A 26,846-nucleotide genomic window follows, 5' to 3' on the forward strand; every position below is an offset into this window, starting at 1 on the left:
TCGGTTAATAATAATAATTTATACTATTACTTTTTTTTATATATATAGTGATTTTTATATTTTTAAGATATTTAATATATATACTTTCAAAAAATTATAAAATATATATATTTAAATATTTGAAATATTATATTACAATATAAATTGTATGGATATTATTTTATAAAAAATAAGATTTTATATAATATAATTAAATAAAAAATATTTTTATTTATCTATTATTAATATAAATTAATTTTTTTTAAAAAAATATTTAAATATAGATAAAAATTTATATTTATTAAAAATAATAAAAATAAATAGGTTTTGAATGAAATTTGGGATAGATATAAATAAAGAGGCTGAAACGGTATAAAGATAACAAAATAATATAATGTAAATATTGATAAAAATATTTATTTATCCATCAATCCTCTCATTTTTAGCAAATCCATCGATTGTCACTTCCAACGGCAAGTAAGGGGGTGTTTGGCAAATAGTTTTTTTAAGAGCTTTCGGCTTATTGAACAGCTTTTAGCTGTCTGACTAGTCATAAAGCTAATTTAGGTATTTGGTAAATTAACTTTTTAGAATGGCTTTTTGAACCCAAAAACTAATTTCTGAAAAGCTAATTTACATAGCGTTTTGAAATAGTTTTTTTTTCTGTAAAAGAATTTTTTATTTCTTATATGTCCTTAGAAATTTATTATACATTTTACACAAATAAATATATTTTGATTATTTATTAATTATATTAGAATATTTTATTATATTATAGTTTTACTTTTATAAATTTAAAATAATTAATTTTTATATAATAATTATTTTAATTGTAAAATATATAAATTTATTAAAATCAATATAAAATAAAAATATAAATTTTAATAATTTATTTTTTTATTAAAATTACATTATATAAATTTTATACTAAAAATAAATTAAATTTATTAAAAATTATAAATATAATGAACTAATCGATAACTAACATAATAAATATATACACGAAAAATTTATTATTTTATATTTTACATAATTTTCAATAAAAAAAATTATTTATATATTTTAATAAAAATATATTAGTTTTTAAATCTGACTGTAATAAAAATAAATACTTTTATAACACTTTTACAATTTTCAATAACTAATAACAAAAAAATTTAAACATTATAAGCTCAAAAGAACATAATCGAATATATTATAAACAAGAATAAAATAGAAATTTCATCGATTGTCATTTACGTATAAACAGCTAATATCAAACAGTTGTTTTACCAAATATTTTAATACAAACAGCTAATCGAATCAGCTAGTCAAATCAGCTAAATGAATTAGCTAACAACTATCAGTTAATTGAATCAGCTAACAGCTATCAGCTAATTGCCAAACACGCCCCAAGTGTCATCCTTGAGCTTCCGTCAACTGTGAATGCAAGAAGAGGAGATATGGATGATTGCAGGAGACCTTAAGTTGATGGTCATTGTAGAAGAATAATCTTGGATAGAAATTTCTTTTACCCATATACCTAGGCAATTTATTATTAACAATTTCGTCACAGCTTTTTTCAAAGGAACAAAATACTCGATTTTCACAACTTGTTGCAAATAAGATAAAGAAACATTGGATCATAAAAAGCCCACTTTTTGAAAATCTTTTTCCTTCTCTTCGGGATCGAACATCAATTGCAACGATTGGATAGATGGCTCATTGGGTTAGACGTAAATGAATAATATTGTCTGCCACTACTTTTTTTGTGCAACAAGAGGTTGTGATCAAAGAAACAATACCAAATCTAAAGTAGTCAGAGCAAGGATTTTTCGTATATGCAAAGAACTTAAACGTGACAGTGTTCCATCGAAACATCTAGAAAAAATATTTTAGCGATGAAATTAATTTTATTGTACATAATTTATTTTTAGCGTTCATTTTTGTTGCTAAATGACATATTTTAACCACAAATATTTCGTAGTTAAAAATATTGTAGCTAATTAGATACTTTTTTGTAGTGCTTGCACATAACAGTTGCTTGTCTGACATTGCCTATGCCGCTTTCAACAAAGTTTTTGTTCTCAACACATACGCAAACTCTAACGCAAACGCAAATAACAATTTTTTTGTCCGTTGTTGCCGCCGACGCTCCTGAGTGAGTTTCTATTCTCCCAATTGATTTATCATGTGACCATTATGATGATTCTATAAATGATTGCACTCGTCACAAAAATTGTATTAATTGTGTGTGGGATGATATTGGAAAAAACCTCTATCTACTTGCATCAATATAATAAGTAATGACAAGTCCAAAAAACAAAAGAAAGAGAAGTCTTGAAAGCAGTGAGATTGAAAATAAAAAGATAACTAAGAAAATGAGAAGTAAAGAGTTCATCAATAAAAGTTTGACCAAAATTTTCAGACAAATGCAACTAGAAAAGACTCAATAATTTTTTTTTTTTTTTTTCAATAACATAGCGCAAATGCAACTAAAGATAAAGAAGTTATCACTATTACAGATAGCAAAGTTATGCACTTTAGACGAATTAGTATCTAGTACTCCAGAATTTAGCTTTGCTGTGAGGATGATTGAAGATCCACAAAACGACTAATTTTAGCTAATATGTCAAATGATGCAAAATTGTAGAATGGATCAAATTTATGTACAATGAGCAAAAGAGCAATTAAAAATATCTTTGGACTTTTTTTTTGGAATGGCTGATATTGACTATTTGAGGTGTGATTCACTAGTCTCTTTCTGCTTGTCGGTATTAAACATTGAGTGTCTAAGTTTGATAACACTTTTTTTTTTTTTTAAAGTTACATGCAACTATTATAAATTATTTATATATTATAATGCTCTATATATTTTTGATGATATATTATACTCCGTCCATCTATGCTAATTTGTTTCATTTAGCTTAAGTACGGAGTTTTAGGTATTAAGTAATTAGTAAGTAATTAAGAAGTGTATTAATAAAAATAATTATAATTTAATAAAAAATAATTATAGATTAAGATTAAGATGACTAAATAGTTTAATTAAAATAAAAAATTATAAATTATGAATTTTAAAATATGATTAAAGTGTATAATTATATTTCCAAAAAAATAAAAAGACAAGTTATATGAAACATGACGAAAATAGAAAGAGTGGACAAATTAAGTGGGACGTAGGAAGTATTATATATTGTTGTTGATTTATGATTGTAGATATGGACCATAAAATTCTTAAAGAATTACACCAACGACTCTTGCAAAAGAAAGACTTTTGTCTACAGCATTTTCAAGTAACAAAATTTAAAAATACTTATTAGAATTTCAGTGCATGTGCAATTGATTATGTTATGCATTATTATATTAATTATTGATATAAAGAACAATATTTCACTTCGTGCTCTACCGGTGAAAGATGGATGAATGATTAATAAAGTGGACATGGAAAAATATATTTTAGTACTTTAATGACTCAAGATACATTTCAATAATTATGATTTGATTTAGAAAGCTTCAATCAGAATGTCAATTTTGAAAAACGTTGGAATATTTGTTTTAATTTATGCTTAGTGAATGTGCTTCAAATTGAAATATACATTTTGTAGAAACTGTAAGTCAAATCTTTAAAGAAATTTTAAATGCTATTGGTAGTCTTTTGAGGGATATATTGAAGCCAAGAGATCCCGATTCCATGAAATACCATCATATATCATTAATAATACTTGATACATGCCACATTTCAAGGTATTTATAATATTTTAGTTTTTTCAATTTCTCATTCAAAATTTTATGTTGGCTAATTTTAATTTTTATTTGCAATTTTTTGTATGCCGTTAGAATTGTATCAAAGGTATTGACGCACACATATTAATGTGGTTGTTCCAAAAGACATACAACTAGGATAAAAGATAGACAAAAAAGATCACCAACTATGAATATTCTTTGGTGTATGTGATTTCGACTTATTATTTACTCATGTTTTGATCGAGTGGGAGAAATATGCACATGGTGCACATATATTTAGACACAATCAATGATTCCAAGGTAAATTTTCCAAAATCTCTTCCAAGTAGTTATATATATACATATATATATTTAATTATTTTTGTTTGTTCATTTAGAAACAATTGTTTTAACATACAAAAATTTTATTGCATTTCTAGAAAAATATTTTTGACAAACAAAGGTTACATAGCCAGCAAGAGTGGCTCATTGACGCCATGTTTGAAGATAAAGTACCATCAATCAAATTTTCATGGAAATGGTTCGAGGGGATATCGAGAAACCTTCAATTACTACATTCATCGTTAAAGAGTTGTAATGAAAGGTCTTTTGGAGTTTTCAAGGTTAGGTGAAAAATACTCAAGGAAATACCAATATATTGAGTGAAAGTTCAAAATTCAATCATCTGTATAGTTTTACTTTGCATAATTACATTAGGTTAAGAAAATTGTTGACCTAACATTTATATTTATGAATGATGATCCTAATTTTGTCCAGCTGGATATTCACAATAAGTGTAATCTCAAAGCTAATTCTGAGCATGATAATATTGGAAGTTCAACTTCCATACAAATGTCTAGAATTCGATATTATATCGTTTATGGTCTTATATCAACTCGTCTAAATAAGCGACGAAGACGTAGTCGAATGTATATGATCATTATAAAATAAAACATAACAATATTTTTAATTGTCATTTTACATATAAACAACTAATATAAATAAATTAATTTATCAAACACTTTAGCACAAACAACCAACTACTTTTATCAACTAATTGTCATACACATCTTAGTCTACTTCAAAATTTGATTTGGCCTACTAATTTATATATTTTTTTTTTTCAAACTCCATATTAATAAATAAAATAAATAAATACAGTTATTTATTAATTACATAAAAAGTCCGTTAAAATAAAATATTTTTTTTATTGTAACAAAGTAAAATTTTTATGAATTGTAAATAATTGAAATATAATATTTTTATATATTAAATAAAAAATATGTATAAATACATTAACAAGACGGCCTAACCGGCCAAAAAGACGTTTTATAAAACTTAAACTTTATTTAAGAAAGGTTTAAGATAAAATTGAATTTATTTTAGTAAATGGGTCAAGCCAAATTTGGTCTTATGCTAGTCAGACTGTAGGCCAAGGCCCGATAAACCGCATTGCTTATTCCCATCCCTACGTTATAGCACAATGAACACAAATGAAGTCCCTGCACTTCTCCTTTGTGTGTTCCCTTTTACCAAAATGATGCACAGGCTGAATATGAAGAAGGGAGAACTGAGAGCTTCATCCAAGACTTCCCATTCATTGGTCCATTACTGCTCTAGCTCTAATATCATGTTAAACTTAGGAATAGAATATAACAAGGGAGAAGAGTGAAGAGGACAAGAGTAGAAATTCAATACTAAGGGATGTTACCAAACGTTTTTACATATGATATAGATGTTGGATTAACAATCCATTATGGGTTAAGTGTAATTATTTGAGCTATCAGTTAGATTAAAACTATATTAAGTGGTCTATTATATTTATTGAGCTTATATATATTTACTAATTGTGGGCCTCCTATGGGCAGAAACCCGATAACTTATTAATTGGATGATTGATATAAATTAGGGTTGTGATCCCAAGTTTAGGCGCAACGACCATTACTTTTACTATCTTATTGTGAAAGTAATGACCGAAACCCTAGCAGTTTTCTCAGGAGGGGTTGCGTCGCGTAAAACACAAAACCCTCAATTAATTCGTAAATCTGAATCCGCTTGCTGTAGTAGAATTAGGTCAATTTATTAGTTTTATTTTATTATCTCAATTATTTTAATACAACAAATCCTGGGCTTAGGGTTTAATTTCTGATAAGTTCCAACAATTAGTATCAGAGCAATTTTGTGTTGGATTATTGTGATAGACTTGTTAAATCAATTATGTTTAGTAAAATCGATTTGATTTGTAAGGACTTGACATGTCCAGATATTGATATGAATGGAAATTCTTGTTTTTGAATTGTGTGCAAATTCTTATTTCTGTATGTACATATGTAAAATTATACTTCCATTGTTCGTTGTGCAATGCTCTATTTATTAATATTGCATGTTTTAAATCAATTCAATTGTGTAATAATGATTGGTTGGCATTACACGTAGAAAGGAAATTTATCAAAAATCAAACATGAATTTATGTGCATTAATTGACAATTTCTCAGTAAGTGCATAATTTATTTATTGTTATTATTTGAATTTCAATTGGTATATACGTGTAATCATGTGTGGCTATCTATGTTATCGACATTTGTGAACGTCATGTCAGATGCTTAATATTAAATGTATTTGGATATAAATCAGGCCGATCATGAGTCTAAAGAGTAGTGTCATTTTTAATATCCTAATTAGATCGATTAATTATTTTAATTGAGATCATCTCATTATATGGCTTCAATTAGTCAGATATTGTTTCTTTGAAATTTTATGCAATCAGGATTTGTATTTGCATGCAATCATAAGTATATATATTGGAAAATAATTGCATTTTTGCAAATCTAATTGTTTATATATTTACTAATTCCTTTATTTATTGATTTATGGAGTATATGATTGGGTTTAAAATCATACACCTTCCGTCCATTAACAATTTATCCATTTTTCTATTTTGGTCTGTCTCATAACAAAGTACAATTTCCTTTTTTAGTAACTATACTTTCTATTAACATTAAAAATACACTTACAACTTACATATATTACACAAATGTCATTACTTTTATATCACACAATACTAATAAAGTCAGTTTAGTCTTTTTTATTTTATTCATACCACACCTCAATATAATACTAATATTCCTAAAACTCCGTGCAAAAAACAAACAAATAGATAGATAAGGGACGGAGGGAGTATATAAATATGTGCAATTTTATTTTATTGCAATCAGCCTGCAACCCTATATACACCTTCTGTATATGTTGGAAATTATTTGTATACATGTACACTCATGATCATAGATCCTTAATATTTGAAATCGGAATGGGCTTGATTATTTCATTAGAAGAGTTAATTGTAAGTATAACTATATACATGTCATATATATGCAATTCAAATCTCGAATATTTATTATGATCCGTTTGATGGTTCGATTAAATTTATCATACAACAACATGCATTTTTATGGTATGCATTTGTTCAAATTCGACTATATACTTTAATGTATTAATTTATAGACTCCTTTGGTGACATATTTATTATCTATGAAATTCAGTTGTGTTTCGTCTTTCTTGGACTACTTGATTATTTAATAAATCAAGAAATTAATTGTTGTTGTTATAGTTTTTTTATATATATTGGACATACATATATGATTTATTTAACGTGAAGTTAAGTAGCAATAAATTAATATAATACTCCATCCATCCCAAAACAATAGTCTCATGTTACTATTTTCGTCTGTCCCAATACAATAGTCTCATATTACCATTTTCGTCCGTCCTAAAACAATAGTTTCATTTTTAATTTCGGTAACTAACTTCCCACCTTTTTACAAAACTAACTCCACTTTTTCACAATAATTACATTAGTAAGAGTATTTTAGTCTTTTAGAAATACTTTTACACCCTCTATCAATATAATACTATTATTCTTTTATTCCTGTGTCAATCCCAAATGTCCTTATTGTTTTGCGACGGAATGAGTATGTTTTATGAATTGGTTGCCAAAACAACATTTATTGTGTAAATCAGTTTATTTTATATATTATAAGGTTTTATGTGACTTATAAGACTGTTGATTGACCCAAATGCAAGTCAACAACGAAGTAGTTACATGCATGTTTAGTGACATTAAATGTAGTGATAATACTTTGATTATTTATATGTGAAGAATAAATATGTCCAAAGACGGAATATTGTTTGACACACTATTTTATTGTCAACATTTGATTGTCAAAACAAGTTTATCGCTGGCGAGTCAATAATTTGTCCAAAAGCAATTGCTGATGTTACTTGATAACTTGTTATGAGATTGCTACTTTATTTTATAAATTCACATATGGAGTACTCAGTTGCTTAGACATGTGCATCAAGTTGCTTATACACGTTCTTTATTTTTATAGAATCGTACTCGTATACATTGAACGTAATTCTGATTTTAATTTGGTTTAAAGAAATTATAAACTCATTAATAATGTTTGCTGCGTTTTTTATGGTGAAAATCAAGTATTTGAAATTGCCAAAATATTTCAAGTTACCAAAGATTTTTTCTTGATAACGTAAGTGTTTAGGTGTATTTTAATTTATGTGATTATTCTTCGGCCAAAAGGTAGTTGGTAATTGACATAATGAAATATACATATGCGATAATATGTATGAGATGATTATATAGTTTTAACTTATGTGAATAGTGAATCAGTCCAGAGAGTGGTTTACTGTTTGACATTACTTATTATCCGTACATGATTATTGCAACAAGATGACTACTAACAATCAATGTTATTGATCCAAAGATTGATCATTGATGTTGCACTTAGAGTTTTGGAATGAGAATACATTATTCTTGAGCTTCATTATGCTGCATAAATATTTATATATATGTTTTTCGATCCCAACATGGTATGAGAAGAAATGTAAGCACTGCGGATAGAAATCAGTTGTTTAAAGAGTGAGATAAGTCCAACACCTAAGTCTGATGATTATTACGAAAAATACTCCATAAATTTTTCGGAGTACAATATCTGATGATATCACTACTGTCAATGAATTCCTTGTCGAAATTAAGTACACTTTACCAAAAAACGATAAAACGGAAATGAGTATTCTTCTTAAAAGTCTCATTACCATGAGGTATAATGACAAATGTATCATAAGGAAGTACAACCTGAACATGTCTAGTATTGCTACTAAATTGAGGGCATTTAAGTTAAACTTTTCAAAGAACATGTTTGTCCTACTGGTCTTACTCTTGAAATTAGTTTTAATTTCAGTTTATAGACACACATAAAGGTGAATTTTAGTGTAACAATTCACATCAGTATGTCTATGTAAGATTGCCTTTATTGCCGAAAATCAAATGATGATGAAAGATACATCTATATAGGTGACAACAAGGAAGTTCAAGTTGAAGTCATTGACAATTTGAGATTATTATTAAGAACTAATTATTATTTGGATTTGGATGAGACATTTTTTGGTACCATCTTTAGTCGAAATTTAATTTCAATTTCTGTTTTGGACAAATTCAGTTATTATTGTTCATTCAGATATAAAGTTTTAGTCTCTTCTTGAATTCGAAATTAATTGGAACTTGTACCTTATTTGATGATAATAATCATTATTTGTTTAATTGTATGGCTTCACATAATGAGTTAATTATTGAACATATTCATACAACTTCCACGATTGCAAATTTGCTTAATTACTAAAGAGTTTCCACATAAGTTTTATAGTGAACATGTTGCTCGTATGAGAGTGGAACTATTTTGATATTCAGTTTAGTGAGAGTTGATTAGTAATGTTCAAATACAGTTAAAGTTACTTTACTTTATACTGTAGCATTCAGTATTCAGTATTCACTGTTTAGTATTAAGTTATTATGAACTAAAGTTAATGTGAATCAGTTGGAAATAGGCATGTTAAGATCAGATTATATCAAATTTCCATATTGTGTATCCACAATTGATCGAATCTTAGGTTATATTAGTGTTGTGACCACTAATCGGTCCCATTGCAAAAAATGCAGTGATGACCGCTTTAATCCGCATTGATGTGATTTATAGATAAGATTAATAAAATACATTAAAGGATCTTATAGCAAAATTTTTCATGAGCTCATAAAGTTATTCAGTATACATTTACCCAAGAGGGAGATTGTTGGATTAAAATTCCAATTGTATGTTAAATATAACTATTCACTACAAGAAAAAATTATTTTTGTAACAAAATTTTTTTGTCTCTAAATCTACTTTTTCCGTTACTAATAACATTATAGACGGAATTAGAAACGGAATTACGTTAGCTACGTGAACTTTAGGGACGGAATTCCGTTACAAATATATTATTTTTTTGTAGTGATTTGGGCTTTAGTTAGATTAAGTCTATATTAAGTAATCTATTAAATTTATTGAGTTTAAATGTATTTAGTAAATACGGGCCTCCTATGTGCAGAACCCCGATAACTTATTGATTGGGTTATGAGACCAATTAATAATAAGGAATATAAATTAGGATTGTGATCCCAAATCTAGGCGCAACGACCATTATTTTCATATCTCATCGTGAGAATAATGGCAGAAACCCTAGGGTTTCTAAGGAGTGGTTGCGTCATATACTTGAAGAACACAAAACTCTCAATTAATTCGTAAATCTGAATTCTCTTGCACTAATAGAATCAAGTCAATTTATTAGCTTTATTTTCTAATCTAAATTATTTCAACACAGCAAATCCTAGACTTAAGGTTTAATTTCGGATAAGTTCCAATAGAGACAACAAATATATACACAAAAGATTAAGGTAATCCAAACAGTGACTAGTACAAAATTCTGATAGAAATGGTACCAACAAGTATACACCTTCTGTATACAACAATCATAATTTGTACTAGTTCTCTTGCTTCCTCATCTAATCTCCTTTACTTTGCATTTCCATTTCAATGGTGAGTTCTCGACAAGTTGGTATCCCATGGGCCATAATCTTGTTTATTAAGATAAGAACATAACAATTATCCTTGGCAAATAGCACTTGCGGATTCTGAGATTACTAAACCAAAAAAAGATAAAAACATAACAAAACATAAGATCCCCAGCCCCAGCAAAATAAAATAAAAAATTTACATAAGACAGATGAACACAAGTTTCTCTGAGTTCGCCTCTAATTTCGACTGTCTTTAACTGTACAGAATCAACTCAATTCTTACTGCACATGCACAATGGAGCTTAAGATACATTTGATCAGTGCATCCAATTCTCAAAATTTGTCTACAACTGAGCCAGAGCCTCTTATACCCCACAGGCAAAATGGTAGGTTTGTTCATTTGCTCGAATCATGAAGGAACTGCTCTCCTGCGGCTAATAAACTTGAAATCCATCGACCAAGCTACTGAGTTAGGATATAGTGCATTGATGAATCTCTGCGGAGCCCCATTAGGCTCTTCGTTCGCAACTTTCCTCCTTGATGGTGCTGCAGTTGTTGATGTACCATTTTTCAGAGATCTTGACTTGGGGTTGAAAATGGAAGCTGTAAATGACGTACCAAACGAAATGTGTGCAGGGCCTGGGCCATTCTGAGATGCACTGGAAGGGTACCCAACAGCCCCATCCTGATGGGGTGGTGGGAACTTTTCACTCTTGCTTTTGGCTTTTGCATCTGAGATGATTCTCAGCCTCTGCACAACACATACTCATATATAGGTGAATGAAATGGATGCAGAAAGGATTAGAAGAAAGTGCTGACGTACATCTAAGTTTGTTTGGAGTTCTGCATTGGCCTCTGGAGCAGGAATTGCACGGACAGCCTTGTCACGTGCCCTTGCTCTTCTATTAGCATCTGTAATGCTCTTTTTCCCGCTGGTGCTTCGTCTCCTTCACATGCACAATAGGAATTAGAACGGTCAATTATTGATAGAACCGTTGGAACAGAATGTGAAGAGGGTAGACACACCTTGCTTCTTCATCCTTCAATTTAATATCCAGTTCCTTGCTTGGTGGAAACTTAGGTAGGTTCCATGGCTCACATGCATCTGGACCGGTCCTGAAAAACTGAACAGCAAAAACAGCATAATAAGAAAACATACATCTTCACCACCAAAAACCTCTCTGCTACTTAGCTGAAAACATTGAAAATATGCAGGTAGCAAGGATGCTTACTTCACTATTCAATGCCGCAGTGGCAGAGCCTCTTTCATCGGGATTGACTGAAAGGAGAGTTTCGATGAGAGCAAGAGATGATGAAGGAAAATCCTTATAAGTCTCCATAATGCACCGTTTATAAGATTGCTGCGGTTTGTAAAGAGTTGGATTTGGCAGTTTGGATTTTTTCCAGTACTCCTCGGTTGGGGAACCACATAGTTTGAATATCTTATGGAGTTGCTCAACCTACAAAACAAAATAATTTTATATACTTCACGAATATGTAGGAAAGAAAAAGTAGAACAACAAATTGCTGCCTGCTGTTCCATAAAAAAAAGGAACTAATAATCATCAGCAATTGAATAAGTTTCAAATAAAGAAAACTGTGGGGTTCCCAGAAGCAAAATCAATTCGTTTGAGGTAACCAAGTTAGAAAAATTCATAATATGCTCAAGGATAAATATGCACCTATTTTATGGATGATGGCAAAGTTTAAGACTCTACTAGAATGTCTAGTCTCGCAGAGGTTAACATGTTACATTATTTATGTGCTTAATTGGCAAACAAAATGTAATAAAAGAACTCATTAGACATCATGTTACCAAAGTTTTAGTGAAAAAAATTAGTGGTAAAGTACTGCTGGTGAAAATAGAATATCCATGGATAATCAGGCGTCCGTATATCAGAGTGGAAGAATGTAGCATCTTAGAGTCGAAGACCATTTTATTTATCTATCAACAAGAAAAATCGATGGAAAATTACCTCTGTCCGTCCCCTCAGTATAGGCTTCCCTGCAAACAATTCAGCCAAGATACAGCCAGCACTCCATAGATCAACACCGGCACCATAATAGGTGGCCCCTAGCAAGAGTTCGGGAGGACGGTACCAGAGAGTCACAACACGGCTTGTCATTGGTTTTTTATGTTCAGGATCAAAAAACGAGGCCAGCCCAAAATCAGCTATTTTTAGCATTCCATCATTATCAATTAGTAAATTAGAACATTTAATATCACGATGTAGAACACCATTATTGTGGCAGTGCTCTAGTCCGCAAAGTAGTTGTTTCATAAAGCATTTGACCTGCAACAAGAAACAAACATAGTGATCCTTAAGCATCTGCTAGAATAACACTAAATCACAGGAATTCATGTATATTTATGGGATAAAAAGGATGAGAAAACAAAAGAAGTTATTAAAGAATCTTGTGAACCATGAATATGAAACTCAATATATATTGAAAGAGGAAACACTTCTTAAAAAGTAATCGACATTCAACCTGGGACAAGCTCACTAACTCTTCTGAACATTAGCACTTTAAAAACTAATCAACATATATGTTGAAAGAAGAAACACTTATTAAAAACTAATCGACATTCAACCTGGGACAAGCTCACTAACTCTTCTGAACATTAGCACTTTAGGCAACTCAAACAGCATAACTATTATATATATCAGATTCAATTATGTTCATCTAGACTTTCCCACTTGTGAGAGAATCAATGCTAGAAAACAAGTGACTGTTCAATTCTGTCTTTTGGATAAATGGAACAACTGAAATTTACATCAACCACACAGGCGAGATTCACATGAGGAAAGCGGGTCCTATAATTTTTTCTTTTTTCAAAACATAAAGGACTTTTAGTTTATTCAAGAAATTAAAATTATACAATAGATTCTGTTGTGGCCTAATTAGACATCTTGCTTTGAACATAAGAGTTTCTAAGAACAACAGTCAGGAAAAAAAAGAACTCATCGTAAAGGAAAATACTGTGGTGCTAAATAAAATCTTTGTTAATATAGGTTAATTATAATTATATTTTCTAGCCATTAGTTTAGCCTATAGATTAGTCTCTCATTAATTGTAATTAGCCTATTAATTATTATTAGATTGTCTAGCTATTAATTTAGCCTATAGATTAACCTCTCGTTAATTATAATTGGCCTATAGATTAGCACTTCATAATTGTACTTAGTGTATAGATCAATTCTTAATCATATTTATACTCGGTATTGGACACAAAGAAGGACAACAAGTTTTGGAAATAAAACAAATTGTCATGGTATTTTTTATATATATTGTTAGATATATAGATACATATATTAGTATCTAATTCCATTGTGAGCCCATAACACAATATAGATTAGATGTGTATATATATATATATATAGGTGTAATGTAATAAAATAAACCTAATTTCCTTCGCATGGTATCAGAGCTATGGTGCCCGTATTAGGTATTAATCCTATATGAATTTTTTAGATTATTATCTCGAAGAAGAATGTTGAATATTATTCTATATTGGTAAATATGTGAGAACTCCCTTGGTTTGAAGGGGTAAAGGGTCACTCCATCTAAAACCAATTGGATTTAGGTTGGAAGCACGAATCCCTTCTCAACATGGTATCAGAGTCATGGTACCCGAATTGGTATCCCTTCTAAAGGGTGTGCTTTCTCTTTCGACTTTTCTTCAAGTATCTTGAAAGCCAATGGCACTGTTAGTCCTCGGTTGATAAGATAAGCAGTAGTGTTAACTACATCAGCCCAGAATGCCTTTAAAGTCCACCATTCTGTCTCATACTTCTGGCCCTCTCATTCAGTGTTCCATTCATCCTTTCAGCCGCTACTCTGTTCTGCTGAGGAGTGCCCGGGACAGTCTTGTTCATCCGGATCCCGTGTTGCACAATACTCGGTGAACTCTGTGCTGATGTATTCACCCCCATTATCCGATTTCAAGCACTTCACCTTCAGGTTAGTTCTAATTCAACAGCAGTTTTCCATTTCTTAAAAGTATTGAAAACTTCAGACTTGTTTTAAAAAAAATAGATCAATACCTTTCTTGTTGAATCATCGATGAACGTTATATAGTAGTTTGATCCGCCAAAGAAAAAGACTAGTGTTTGTCCATAGACATCAATGAACCAATTCCAATTTCTAAGCTTTCAGTGTCTGCCTCGTTTGTGCAAAAGAGACTTTCTTCTTCTTGCCAAGCACACAGGGCTCACAAAACTCAAAATCCACCATTTTTAGATTTGGAAGCTTTCCTCTTGCGACAAGTATTTTCATTTCTTTTTTGCTCATGTGGCCAAGTCGTTGGTGCCACAAAATAGACGGACTTTACTTGCTAATTACTGCACTTGCTTCATTTTCAGAGACATCGGCCATGTATACAACACCCCTGTTCTTGCCTTTGACAATTACGAGATTGCCTTGACGACTCTCCATTGCCCTCCTCCAAACGTGACATTATATCCCTGATCATCCAACCGCCCAATGGAGATGAGCATTTTCCTAAGACTAAGGATTACCCTAACGTCCTTCAATGTCTAGATGGTGTCCCAAGGGGCCTTTAGATCTATGTCACCCATCCTTGTGATATTAAGAGAGTCGTTGTTAGCCAAACAAACTTTACCAAAGTTACCTGTCAGTAGATTATTCATCATCTTCATGCTAAAAGTAGCATAGAATAATGCATTAGAATCCATAATCCACGACTCAGTTGAATTCTCAACACAACAGATGAGTGCATTGTCGAAGCCGTCTATAGTGGCATTCACCTCCTTTTACTCTGGCAGTTTTGAGCACTGATTTTTTAAGTGCCCATACTCTTTGCAATTACAACATTAAATATCCTTCATCGGCTTTAACTGGCACCTCTTTCTGGAAGTTGATCGTCCTTTGCCATTCTTTTTTTTTTTTTTTTCTGCCTCTTCTTTCAATGCTCAATAGGGTGCTTGAAGTTTCACTAGAGTTTCATCATTTTGTATATCCTCTCCGATTATTAATTTGCGGATGCCTTCAAATGTAAGTTTAGAATTTCCGGATGAACTACTAACGGTTGTGACGGTTCCTAACCAACTTTCAAGTAATGAGGATAACAAGAGCAAAGGCTGAACTTTATTGTCAAACTTAATACCCACGGACAACAGCTGGGATATTATAGTATTGGATGCATTTATATGCTAAGTAACAAGCACACTTCTTTCATTCTTGTATTCACCGACTGTCTTTTCAGAAATACCTTGTTGAAAGCAAGTGGCTTCTCGTACATGTTTGTCAATGTTTTCATCAACCCATATGCGGTAGTCTCCTTGAGAATGTTGAGTCCAAGGCTAGCGCTGATATGATAATAGACAGGGTTTTCTTGTTAAGGATTGTCTATTCATCGTCGCTCATCTTCTCGAGCTTTCTTCCGGTCAAAGGCAAATCCAAATCCTTATGACAAAATAAATCCTCAATTTGCACCTTCCACCAACCGAAATTTTTTCCATCAAACTTATCAATCTTAGTCTTTCCATCCTCAGACATGATTTAATCATACAAATACAAAGTCTACAATTTGCGGGATGTGTCGGATAGGATCTGCAGCGTGCTATCAGCGATCAGGGCTGCTGAGTAGACTACGAGACGCTACTGGCGGGTCTGGCGCGTTCTGACACTGACGGGTTTGACGCTTCTGACGTTGTTCTGCTCTTTGCTCTGACACAGTCTGTTCTGCTTTGTTTTTGTTCTGTTGTTCTTGAACAAGTGTACTCGTGTGAATAACCTCGCTCTGATACCACTTTTTAGGATTAAATCACACGCACACACAAACAAGAAGACAAAACACAAATAATTACATGGTTCGGCCGATAAAAGTTATCGACCTACATCCACGGGGCAACCAAGAACTATCTTATTTATGCAATAGAAGATGGCACACTTTACAAGTACAAGAGGTGGTATTTATAGACTAAGTTTAGAGTTAATCGCAATTGGGCCCGAACTCCTAAGCCGATTAAGGTTAACTACCCTAACGAAGGCTACACCTAACAGATCAATACTATAGAAGAGCAACATGAGATAAACAAAGTTTGAATATTGATAGAACCTGGTAACAGCAATATCATAAGAACCAAATGGATTTTGAATAGTAAGATGAATAACAAAGAACATAGGTAGACTAATGGCTCGAGATTACAAGTAAAAGGAATTGACCATGAGAAGTTTTCTCTCGTGGCTAGGAATAAAGAATTGAAGACATAAGATTATCATTATCCTTGTGTTGTTCATTTGGCTTCACTTAGTGTCAAATGAATGGAAAAATGGCCTTCTTAAATAGGTTGATCAAAAAGAAATCTTTGTTCAGCAGCCAAAAGGCTTTGAAGATTCACACCAACAGCCCACATTTCGGCTGCAGTTTTGAAATGTCGCAAATTCAAGATAATTTCGGGCTCAACAGATCCAAGGATCAAACTCATGATCTGGGCATCCTTAACACTTGGAAAACTCGGGCATCTTTCTCTATGTCTGCAGCAGAAGTTGTGCCATCAACATGGCCCCACAAATCCTTACTCTTGATGTGGAAATTGAATGCCCAAGCTGAATAATTTTTGCCATTAAGGTGAACAAAAGGGGTATCGAACTTTTCTGAAAAGAAAATTTGGTATCAAATAGGAAATTTGATCTAGATAAAGGGGGAGTTAAAGCTAAAGTTGAAAGAATTGAAGTTGATTAGACTCATAGTTTGCTTTCCGTACAAAACCTAATTATCTTTTGACTTTGCTTTTTTTATTTGCAAACATTATATTGGACTCATTTTGTTGGGTCTAATAAATTAAATATGTTGAATGGAACATAATGAATTTTGATGAATGATTGAAAGAATGAATGTGTTGATGTTGGCATGTTCTCCCAACCTTCTATATCAACCGCATGCTATGCACAAAAAAAATGTTCTCCTAAGTGAAAACAAAAAATAATGACATATAGGAATTGGGTTAAAGGTATTACAATCAATTGAAGATGACTTAACGCAGAAGAAATTTGTCCCCTCACAAGCAACACAGATATCTGAAATAGTAAGTTTCTAAGATGCTTACAAGGCACATATCAAAGAGAAGAAAAAAGGATTTCCTATCTAAAACAAGTAAGTTCTCTTATTCCTAACTAGATGGTATGTTTGGTGTATATGTTAAGAAAATTGTAGAAGAGGTAAGGTGATGTTTATTAGTTGATAGTCTAGGATTGAAATCCTCAGTATGTAGGTTTGACAATTGAATTTAGCAAACATGTTTTGTTAGTTATTTGCTTTAACCTCTTATGTGTTTCTTTATACCCTCACATAAAAGACTCGAGAAGTTAGACCTCCCCTTGATTTTTGATTGAGTCACATAAGTTATTCGTGTTGAATTCAACTTTTCATGTTCAAGAGTGGCTTATATGAGGAGACGTTGGTCCTCACGAAGTAATTCACCAAAACATTCATCCAACATAGGAGAAGGATGACGAAGCATAAGATTAGACCGAGCATTCTCAAAATTAGATCTCAACTTCATCAGAAATTGATCTCGCTTGCTAATTTCATGAACTGCCAATACATTAGAGAAAGGCTTTTTGGATACGGTAACATAAATATTATCCGACAATTCATTTCATAAGATTTGAAAACCTGAAAAATATTATTGAATCAATAGACTTCCCTTAAGTGTAATATGCAATCTCACATTCCAAATGAAATCTCTTGTTGAATCCCGTTGACAATAAACTTTCTTTAAATATGTCTATATTTCTTTAGGAGTTTTATATGAGCACACAGTAGGATTGTTTTGAGAATCACAAGAACTTATAATCCAATACATTACCCGTGGATCTTGGACAATTCATTGAGCCAATCTAGTGGGGCATCGATATGTGGAATAGTCCCATCGATATGTCCCGATAGCCCTTGTCAGTAACATACAACTGGAGATAAAATTCCCATGTTAAATAATTCTTTCCCATAAACTTAATACAAAATTTAGAATCTGATTTTTCGGTAGCCATGAGTAATGCCAGAAACCCAAAAAATTAAAGATACTACCAAATGAAAAAACAAATATCAAAGATTTCTCAATAGTAAAAATAACAAAACTAGAACAACCTTTTGAAACTGAGAATATTAGACAATTCTAAACCAAGAGCTCTAATAACATGACAATTTGTTTCATTCCACAAAACTTGTTTTTCTTTGTGTAGAATATAAAATATAAATAGGATTAAGGAAGGTTGATCTATGCTAAGTACCCTTACGAAATGCTAATCTATTGACTAATTTATAGATAATTTACAATTATTGAGAGACTAATATGTAGGCTAACTAAATGGTTAAACAATCTAATTATAACTAATAGACTAATTACAATTAATAGAAGCTAATCTATAGGTTAAGGGTGTGTTTGTTTGGGGGATTGGATTTAATTTTCACTATTCATCCCATTTTTTCCCCCAAAAACATCAAATCAAACACCCATTTTTTATTTTTTATATTATACTAAAAATCAATTTTACATTCAAAACATCACATCAACACCTATTTATGTCACATCATACAACTATTTATTTAAATTCAAAATTTTTACTATTCAAATCTCAATTCAAAATCCAAACCCCCAAACAAACACACCCAATTAACCTATACTATCATTCCATTCAATATGGGTGAAAAGTAGCTAGCCATTGCTCCAATTGGGTTCATTATGAAGTACACACTCCTCAAATGTCTTCAGGCGCCCAACAACCTCTTCAAAGGCATGGTGTATTTAGATTGTAAGACTGTTTGATTTTGGCAATGACTAGGTAGTATTGATTAAGCTTGGTATCTTTTAACATGGATCATCATCCATCATCATTCCTAAGATGAGAGTAAATTTTGGACATCCCGCTCAACATCCTTGCTTACTATCTAGGCTCTAATATCGAATGTTAAATAACAAATAAGAAATGTTAAATAAAAAATAAAAGGCAAACAAAGAAATCGTAAATCGTATTAAGTGGAGGAATTTAGACAATTAATGAAAATTTGAGTAATAGGAAAAGAGAAAAAAAAAATACACAAGTGATGGTGCATGGAGAGGAGGCGGTGTAATTTGAGAGTGGTAAAGAGAGAAAGGAAAGCAATGAGAAAAATTCTTGTACTACTATTTACAAGAATTGAAGGAAATGAAATGAGCAACTGGGTACATGTATTTATAGACAAGCAGGGGATACAAATAAGCATGAAGAATCTACAAAAGGGAAATAGAAACTAGCTACACTTGTAGAATAATATTGAATATTGTCCCACATTGGATATGATGTTAGAGCTCCCCGGGTGAAAGGCCACTCCACCTAATACCAATTGGTTTGAGGTTGAAAGCCCGGATCATTTCTTAACATGGTATCAAAGTCATGGTACCAGTACTGGGTACTTATCCTGTTTGAATTTTCGAGATTGTCATCTCGAGAGGGTGTGGTTTAGATTTTCAAGATTATCATTTTGAAGGTGAGTGTTGAATATTGTCCCATGTTGGGTATGATGTTGGGGGTTCCCTACTTTATAAGGATGAAGGACCATTACACCTAATATCAATTGATTTTAGGTTGAAAGTCGGAATCTTTTCTTGATATGGTATCAGAATCATGGTGCCTATATTGGGTATTAATCCTGTTTGAATTTTCGAGATTGACATCTTTGCGGGGTGAGTGGTTTGGAGTTTCGAAATTATCATTTCAAGGGGTGTTAAATATTATCCCACATTCGATACGATGTTGGAACTCTACTATTTTATAAGGGTGAAGGGCAACTCTACCTAATACCAATTGGTTTTAGATTGGAAGCCCAAATTCTTTCTTAATATGCTATCAGAGTTATGGTGCCCGTATTAGATATTGATCATATTTGAATTTTCGAGCATCTCGGAGGGGAGTGCTTTGGATTTTCAAAATTATCATTTCGAGGAGGGAAAGTTAAATATTGCCCCACATTGGATATGATGTTAGAGCTCTTTACTTTATAAAGGTGAAAGGCCACTTTCACCTAATACCAATTGATTTTAGATTGAAAGACCCGATCCTTTCTTTTAACAAATAAGAACATATAGAGAAAACTAAGTCTAAACAATGACTCGGTTATTTGTGCTGGGCCCAGATTAATCGGGCAAGTACTATGCAAACTGCAAGGGCCTGGCATATATGAACAAATTTATCCACAACTAAAATCACATCATAACCCAATCATACCTTCTAAACCTACACAACATGGCCTGAATTCAGATGAAGATATGCAAGAGATTAAGGTGAGAAAACACATATCTAAAAAGACTCGTTGAAACGGAAATTTCTGCAGAGGTTTTAAATACCTACTTACTTACCTGTGGCTCAGTGAACTTGACACCATAAACAGCAGCCAGACCAGAAAGATCATGCTCCATGTACTCGAAAACAAGGTAGAGACTGCTGGACAATCTTGAAATAACAAGACCTTCCAGCTTTATTACATTCGGATGATTCAGTTGTCTCAAGACAAGTATTTCTCTTGCCATGAACCTTACAGTCTCTGGCTCTAAGTTATCAAACCTCACTTTCTTCAGGGCCACTATCTTCCCCGTGATCAAATCCTTGGCTTTGTAGACATTACTGTAAGTACCCTGCCCAATCTGCAAAACAAAACCACCAGCAATACAGCTCAGAATTAATTTACAAAATTACTGCAAAAAGTAAAAAACACATGTTTTGATGGGGAACGGAATTGCTGGTTTGCTTTTCAGTCAAGTGATGTACCACGTGCTATGAAAATGGTACTTGGCCTATAAATTGCTCTGTATCATGCATGCATTAAGGAATTGTACCTTTGGGATCACCGATGGTACCTTCACCTACCCGCAATTAATTCTAAGTAATTAATGTAAACGAACCACCTCCATATTGCGTTGACGAGGAGAGGATTCACCTTCTGGAGTTTCTCGAAGGTATTAGCCCGCCGGGGCTTCCAGTCCTTGATCACGCTTCCGGCGACCTCGAGCAGCCACGACGGCCAGCCCTCCGCCGAAGTGGTGGGGCCCATTCTCAGACGAAACTCCGGTACGGTCGATGAAGCGCTCCGCCGGGCAGCAGCAACCTCTCCGATCGTCTTACAACGGTCGGTTTCGACGATGCCGTTTTCCGACGCCGTTGCGACCGACCGACCAGGTTCATCTCTTTCCTGCCTCCGGCGAGCTTCCCTTCTTCCGGCGAATGGTTTTCCAAAAACGCAGCCCATTATTGAAAGTGTCAGCAGCAGCCCATTTCATCTGAGAATATGTGGAAATTTCCGAAAAGAGAGGCGAGAGAAGAGAGAAACTGGAGAGAGGAAATAATTGAAAAAATCACAAAATTAATTTTGTAAAAAGTGGCTAGAATTTAGGAACTACTGTACTAGCCAGCAAGCATTTATTGGTATTGGAATTGGTATGATATGGGGTTGGGTTTGGTTTGGTTAATTAAATCGAAACATGCCTCTCAATCGGAATCGGATCAAATATCGATATTTGAATGAGTGAGTAGTCACTTCAACAGAAGAACAAGTAGCAGAGACTATAGAGGAAGGGAGCAGTATCTATCTACATCAAACTCTCTCAGCAGCCTGGATTGCACATTTAATGCTCTCTGCTCTGCCACAGGGAAACGCAACCAATGGTAAAATACGTCCCATGTCTTTTAATTTTTATTTTGATTTATTATTTTAATTATTTTTTTATTTTAAAATATCAAATTAAACACGTAATTTTTATTTATTATATTGTAATTCGTCCCACTTATCGTGTTTTATATACTAATTAGTTTAATTAAAATTAAAAAATAAATAAATTAAAAAAATTAAATTGTGTAATTATTTTTCAGATAACTAATTAGTTTAATTAAAATTAAAAAAAATAAATTAAAAAGATTAAATTGTATAATTATTTTCCAAAAAATGAAAATAATATAAAACGTAGGACGAACAGAAACGGCATCGTGAACATGGTACATGGCATGGAAAAAATAATACACATGTATGAGTTGAGAATCCAGAGCGTGGCGGTGGTGGCAAAATTGGAAGCTAGATTAGTATGGATTCTGTAGAAAAACAAGTGAGTGAAAAGATCAAGTTGGTGGGATCGATCCAAGTAAAACAAGCAATAGAGAATTTATTTGTGAAATTGTTTGCTACCTTTTTTATTTATTTGAATTAAATTTCAAAGTTTATTTTTTTTTTTAATATCTGTTTAATACTATAATATTTTCTAAACAAAAAAATTAAATAATAAAAATACTTAAAATTTGTTAAAAAAATTACTTACGTGTGTGGGCATTGACGTGAGTTGAGGGTTTTTTTTTTTTGTTTTTTTTTTGTTTTTTTTTTTTAAGTTTGTTGAGTGGAGTTGAATTTTCGGGTCTAGACATTTCTTAAAGTGGGATTTACGATGACACCGCGCCAGTGGCAGTACAACTGCAATAGAGCAGCTTCTGTTCTCTACATCAAGCCAAACTATTCACTATTGGCCACTGCAAATCTGAACATTTTACTCCGTTATTTTAATTTATTTATTATAACGGTGTGTTTGTTTGAAGGATTTTGGTGGATTTTCACTATTCATCCAATTTTTTCCCCCCCAAAAATATCAAATCAAACACCTATTTTTTATTTTTTATATTATACTAAAAATCAATTTTACATTCAAAACATCACATCAAACCCTATTTATATCACATCATACAACTATTCAAATTCAAAATTTTTACTATTCAAATCCCAACTCAAAATCCAAACCCCCAAACAAACACACCCTAAGTGTGCTTATATATTCACTACATATGATATTTTCTTTTAGTTCGTCCCACGTAAAAATAAATAGATAAATTTAATAATTTTAAAATATATTTAATTAATATTTTTTCTATTTTAATACAATAATCTTATTTATTATTTTTATTCGTTACAAAATAATATTTTTATTTTCATAAATAATCATATCACCATAAAACTACTCATATTTTTTCATTTTTATTACACAATTGTCACTACTTTTTACACTAATACACTCACAAGGGCAAAAAAATCTTTTATCCATAATTTTTACCAACTATCAATATAATATTAATATTTCTTAAATCTTGTACTCAACTCAATTAAAATTATATTTATAAGACGGATGAAGTATAATTTAATTTAATCAAATGTCAAAGATCTTATATATGGTATTTATTTTTAAAATTTTTTTATTTATTTTTAATAAATATATTTTTATATATATTGAAAATTAATTATTTTTTATAAAATTAATTTATATTAATTATACATAAATAAATATTTTTTTTATTTATTTGTACTATATAAAATTTTATTATCTACAAAATGATATACTTCCTCTATTTCTTAACAATTTATTCATTTTTCTATTTTGGTTCGTTTAATGACAAAATATCTATTTTCTTTTTCTAGTAACTATACTTTCTACTAAATTAAAAATACCCCTACAACTTGCAATATATTACACAAATGTAATATTTCACAATATTAATAAAGTTATTTTAGTATTTTCTACTTTATTTATACTACACTCCAATATAATACTCCCTCCATCCGCCTCTAAGGGTCACATTTATATTTTGCGTCATCGTACTTAACATTAAAAATATCTTTATATTTGTATAATATTTTTTTTACAAATGTCTTCTATTAGTATTATAAGACACTAATTGAAGTATTTTTTTGCAATTTTTCTTAATTTATACTACATTTTGATATAATAATTAATATTTAAATATCAACACACAAAAAATAAATGAGACCAGCCGGACAGAAGTAGTACTATATTTCTATAACTCTACGTAAAAAGTAAAGGGATAGACAGATAAGGGACGAATGAAGTATATACTATTATATATTTTATTGTGATATAGTGTTTAAAATATTTAAATATCTATTTAAAATTTCTTTTAATCATATATATTAAGTTTTAGGGAAAAAATCAATTTTGGTTTCAATATAATAAAAATTTATCAATTTTGGTTTCAATATAAAAAATTCATCAATTTTAGTTTCATTATAAACCATTTCAATCAATTTTGGTCCCATCATTAAAAAAAGCTATGGAAATGGCTAACGTACATGTAACGGGGTTGACGTGATAGCTGACCTGAAAACTACACGACTATGCACAATTATACACGGTCATGTTGTCACACAACCATGTATAAACAGCCGTATACCTTTCTGTTTTGGTTTAAAATTTTATTTTTTTATATTTTTTGAAAAAAAAAATATTTTGAATTTAGAATAGTTGATATAATTAAAATCCGAATATAATTAAAATGTATCAATTTTTAATTCAAATATAAAAATTTAGCGAGTATGTTCTTTTGGAAGATTTTGTCTAAAATTTTACTATTTACCAAAAACAAATTCTCTTAAAAATATTCAATTACGCAACTATTTTTTATTTTTTTATACTATAGTATTAAAAATTAATTTTACATTTCAATACAATTATATATATCTATGTTGAAATTATATTGAAATGTAAAATAAAATTTATATATTCTCTTCGTCCCGCAGAAGATGGAGCCTTTTGTTAGGGACACGATATTTTAGTTAATATAGATTATTAAATTATTAATAATAAATTAAGATAATACTGCCTCCGTCTCATATCTATATATTCATTTATTTTTTGCACGGAGTTTTAGAAATATTAGTATTATATTGGGATAAATTAGAAATAAAGGTAAAAAGACTAAATTAACCCTATTATTATTGTATGATATAAAGTTAATGACATTTATGTAATATATTGTAAATTGGAAGGGTATTTGTAATGTTATGTAGATGGTACCGTTACTTAAAAAAAGAAATGAATACTTATTATGGGACGAACCGAAATGGAAAAATTGATAGATTGTTAAGGGACGGATTGAGTATTTTATTATTTTTTATATGTGTAGTGTTGTTGGTATTTTAAATATTTTTACAATTATATCTCAATAAAATATATGCAATATAGATATCATTTTGTAAACAAATAAAATTTTATATAATACAAATGAATAAAAAAATATATTTATTTATTTATCATTATCATAAATTAATTTTATAAAAAATGAGGAGTTTTAAAGATAGATAAAAATATTTGTTAATTAAGGAGAGATATAGAAATAAAAGGATTTTGAGTGGGTCCTATGTGTAAGATGTTAGAAGTTTAATTAAATTGATTTGTATTTGTAAAGTATGTTTAAGATTGATAAACTTGTTAAAAATGGAAATGAGTCATCTTTTGTGGGACGTACCAAAAAAGAAATGGGGTAATATGTAGCAGAACAGAGGGAGTATAATATAAAAAAAATAAAAAATAGTTGTGTAATTGAATGTTTGTAAGAGAAATTTTTTTGATGAATAAGAGTTATTTAGACAAAATCTTTCAAAAGAACATATCTATAAATTTTTATATTTGAACTAAATTGATATTTTAATTATATTAGGATTATTATTGATTTTTTTTTTCATTTTTATTATATCAACTATTATAAATTCAAAATATTTTTTTCTAAAAAAAATATAATAAAAAAATAAAATTTTACACCAAAACAGAAAAGTACACGGCCGTGTAGAATTAAACATGACCGTGTATATTGTACACTAAAATATGAATAACCATGTGACAACATGACCGTGTATAATTGTATATGGTCGTGTAGTTTTCAGGTCAACTGCCACGTCAACTTCGTTACGTCCATGTCAGCAATTTCCATTAGTTTTTTTAACGGTGAGACCAAAATTGATTGAAATTGTTTATAATGAGATCAAAATTGATTGAAATTGTTTATAATAAGACAAAATTTGATGATTTTTTTTATATTGAGACCAAAATTGATAAATTATGGTTATATTAAGACAAAAATGATTTTTTTCCCTAATTTTTATTTTAAAATACTAACAATACTATTTATATAAAAAATAAAAAAATAATATCATTAGTATTATGATTAACTTATTAAATTACATTACCTAAAATATTGTATTCCTAACCAAATGGATCATCTGTGGCGGGACGAAAGAAGTATTAATTTATTTATATAAGTTTTTTATTTTAATTTGGAATTTATATTATTAATACTATAAAAGTTTTAATTCCATTTTTATATATATAAAAAATAATATATATATATATATATAAATAATACTTCTTTATTTACAATTGAAAATATTTATGGTTATTTGTTCCACTATAAAATATTTATTCCCTTCGTCCGAATT

At 30.6% G+C, this 26,846-nt stretch overlaps 1 protein-coding gene across 2 annotated transcripts; it reads right to left on the bottom strand.

Moving 5' to 3' along the window:
* Nucleotides 1-10,404: 10,404 nt before the first annotated feature.
* On the bottom strand, nucleotides 10,405-22,181 carry LOC127254473 (probable serine/threonine-protein kinase At1g54610). 2 transcript variants are annotated; one of them, XM_051279579.1, is made up of 8 exons: nucleotides 21,525-22,180; nucleotides 20,947-21,231; nucleotides 12,562-12,879; nucleotides 11,818-12,045; nucleotides 11,612-11,709; nucleotides 11,409-11,532; nucleotides 11,204-11,336; nucleotides 10,405-11,131 (listed from the first exon to the last, which is right to left on the bottom strand). In XM_051279579.1, the coding sequence occupies exons 1-8, from the start codon at nucleotides 21,831-21,833 to the stop codon at nucleotides 10,995-10,997; spliced, it is 1,632 nt and encodes a 543-aa protein (XP_051135536.1). In that variant the 5' UTR covers nucleotides 21,834-22,180; the 3' UTR covers nucleotides 10,405-10,994. The 2 variants fall into 2 exon arrangements, with proteins under 2 accessions (XP_051135536.1, XP_051135535.1); XM_051279578.1 differs by having other exon boundaries at nucleotides 10,405-11,336; nucleotides 21,525-22,181.
* Between the last annotated feature and the right edge of the window lie 4,665 nt (nucleotides 22,182-26,846).

The sequence above is a fragment of the Andrographis paniculata genome, unplaced genomic scaffold, assembly GCF_009805555.1.
Source record: "Andrographis paniculata isolate CXL003 unplaced genomic scaffold, ASM980555v1 Contig52END, whole genome shotgun sequence".
Taxonomy (NCBI): Eukaryota; Viridiplantae; Streptophyta; class Magnoliopsida; order Lamiales; family Acanthaceae; genus Andrographis; species Andrographis paniculata.

Coding starts and splice junctions, on each gene's coding strand:
- LOC127254473 (XM_051279578.1), bottom strand. CDS start 21,833: ATGGGCTGCGTTTTTGGAAAACCATTCGCCGGAAGAAGGGAAGCTCGC. Junction 12,880..20,946: donor TCAAGTTCACTGAGCCACAG/GTAAGTAAGTAG, acceptor TTCTTGTTGCAG/GTCAAATGCTTTATGAAACA. Junction 11,710..11,817: donor CTGCGGCATTGAATAGTGAA/GTAAGCATCCTT, acceptor TTTGCTGTTCAG/TTTTTCAGGACCGGTCCAGA.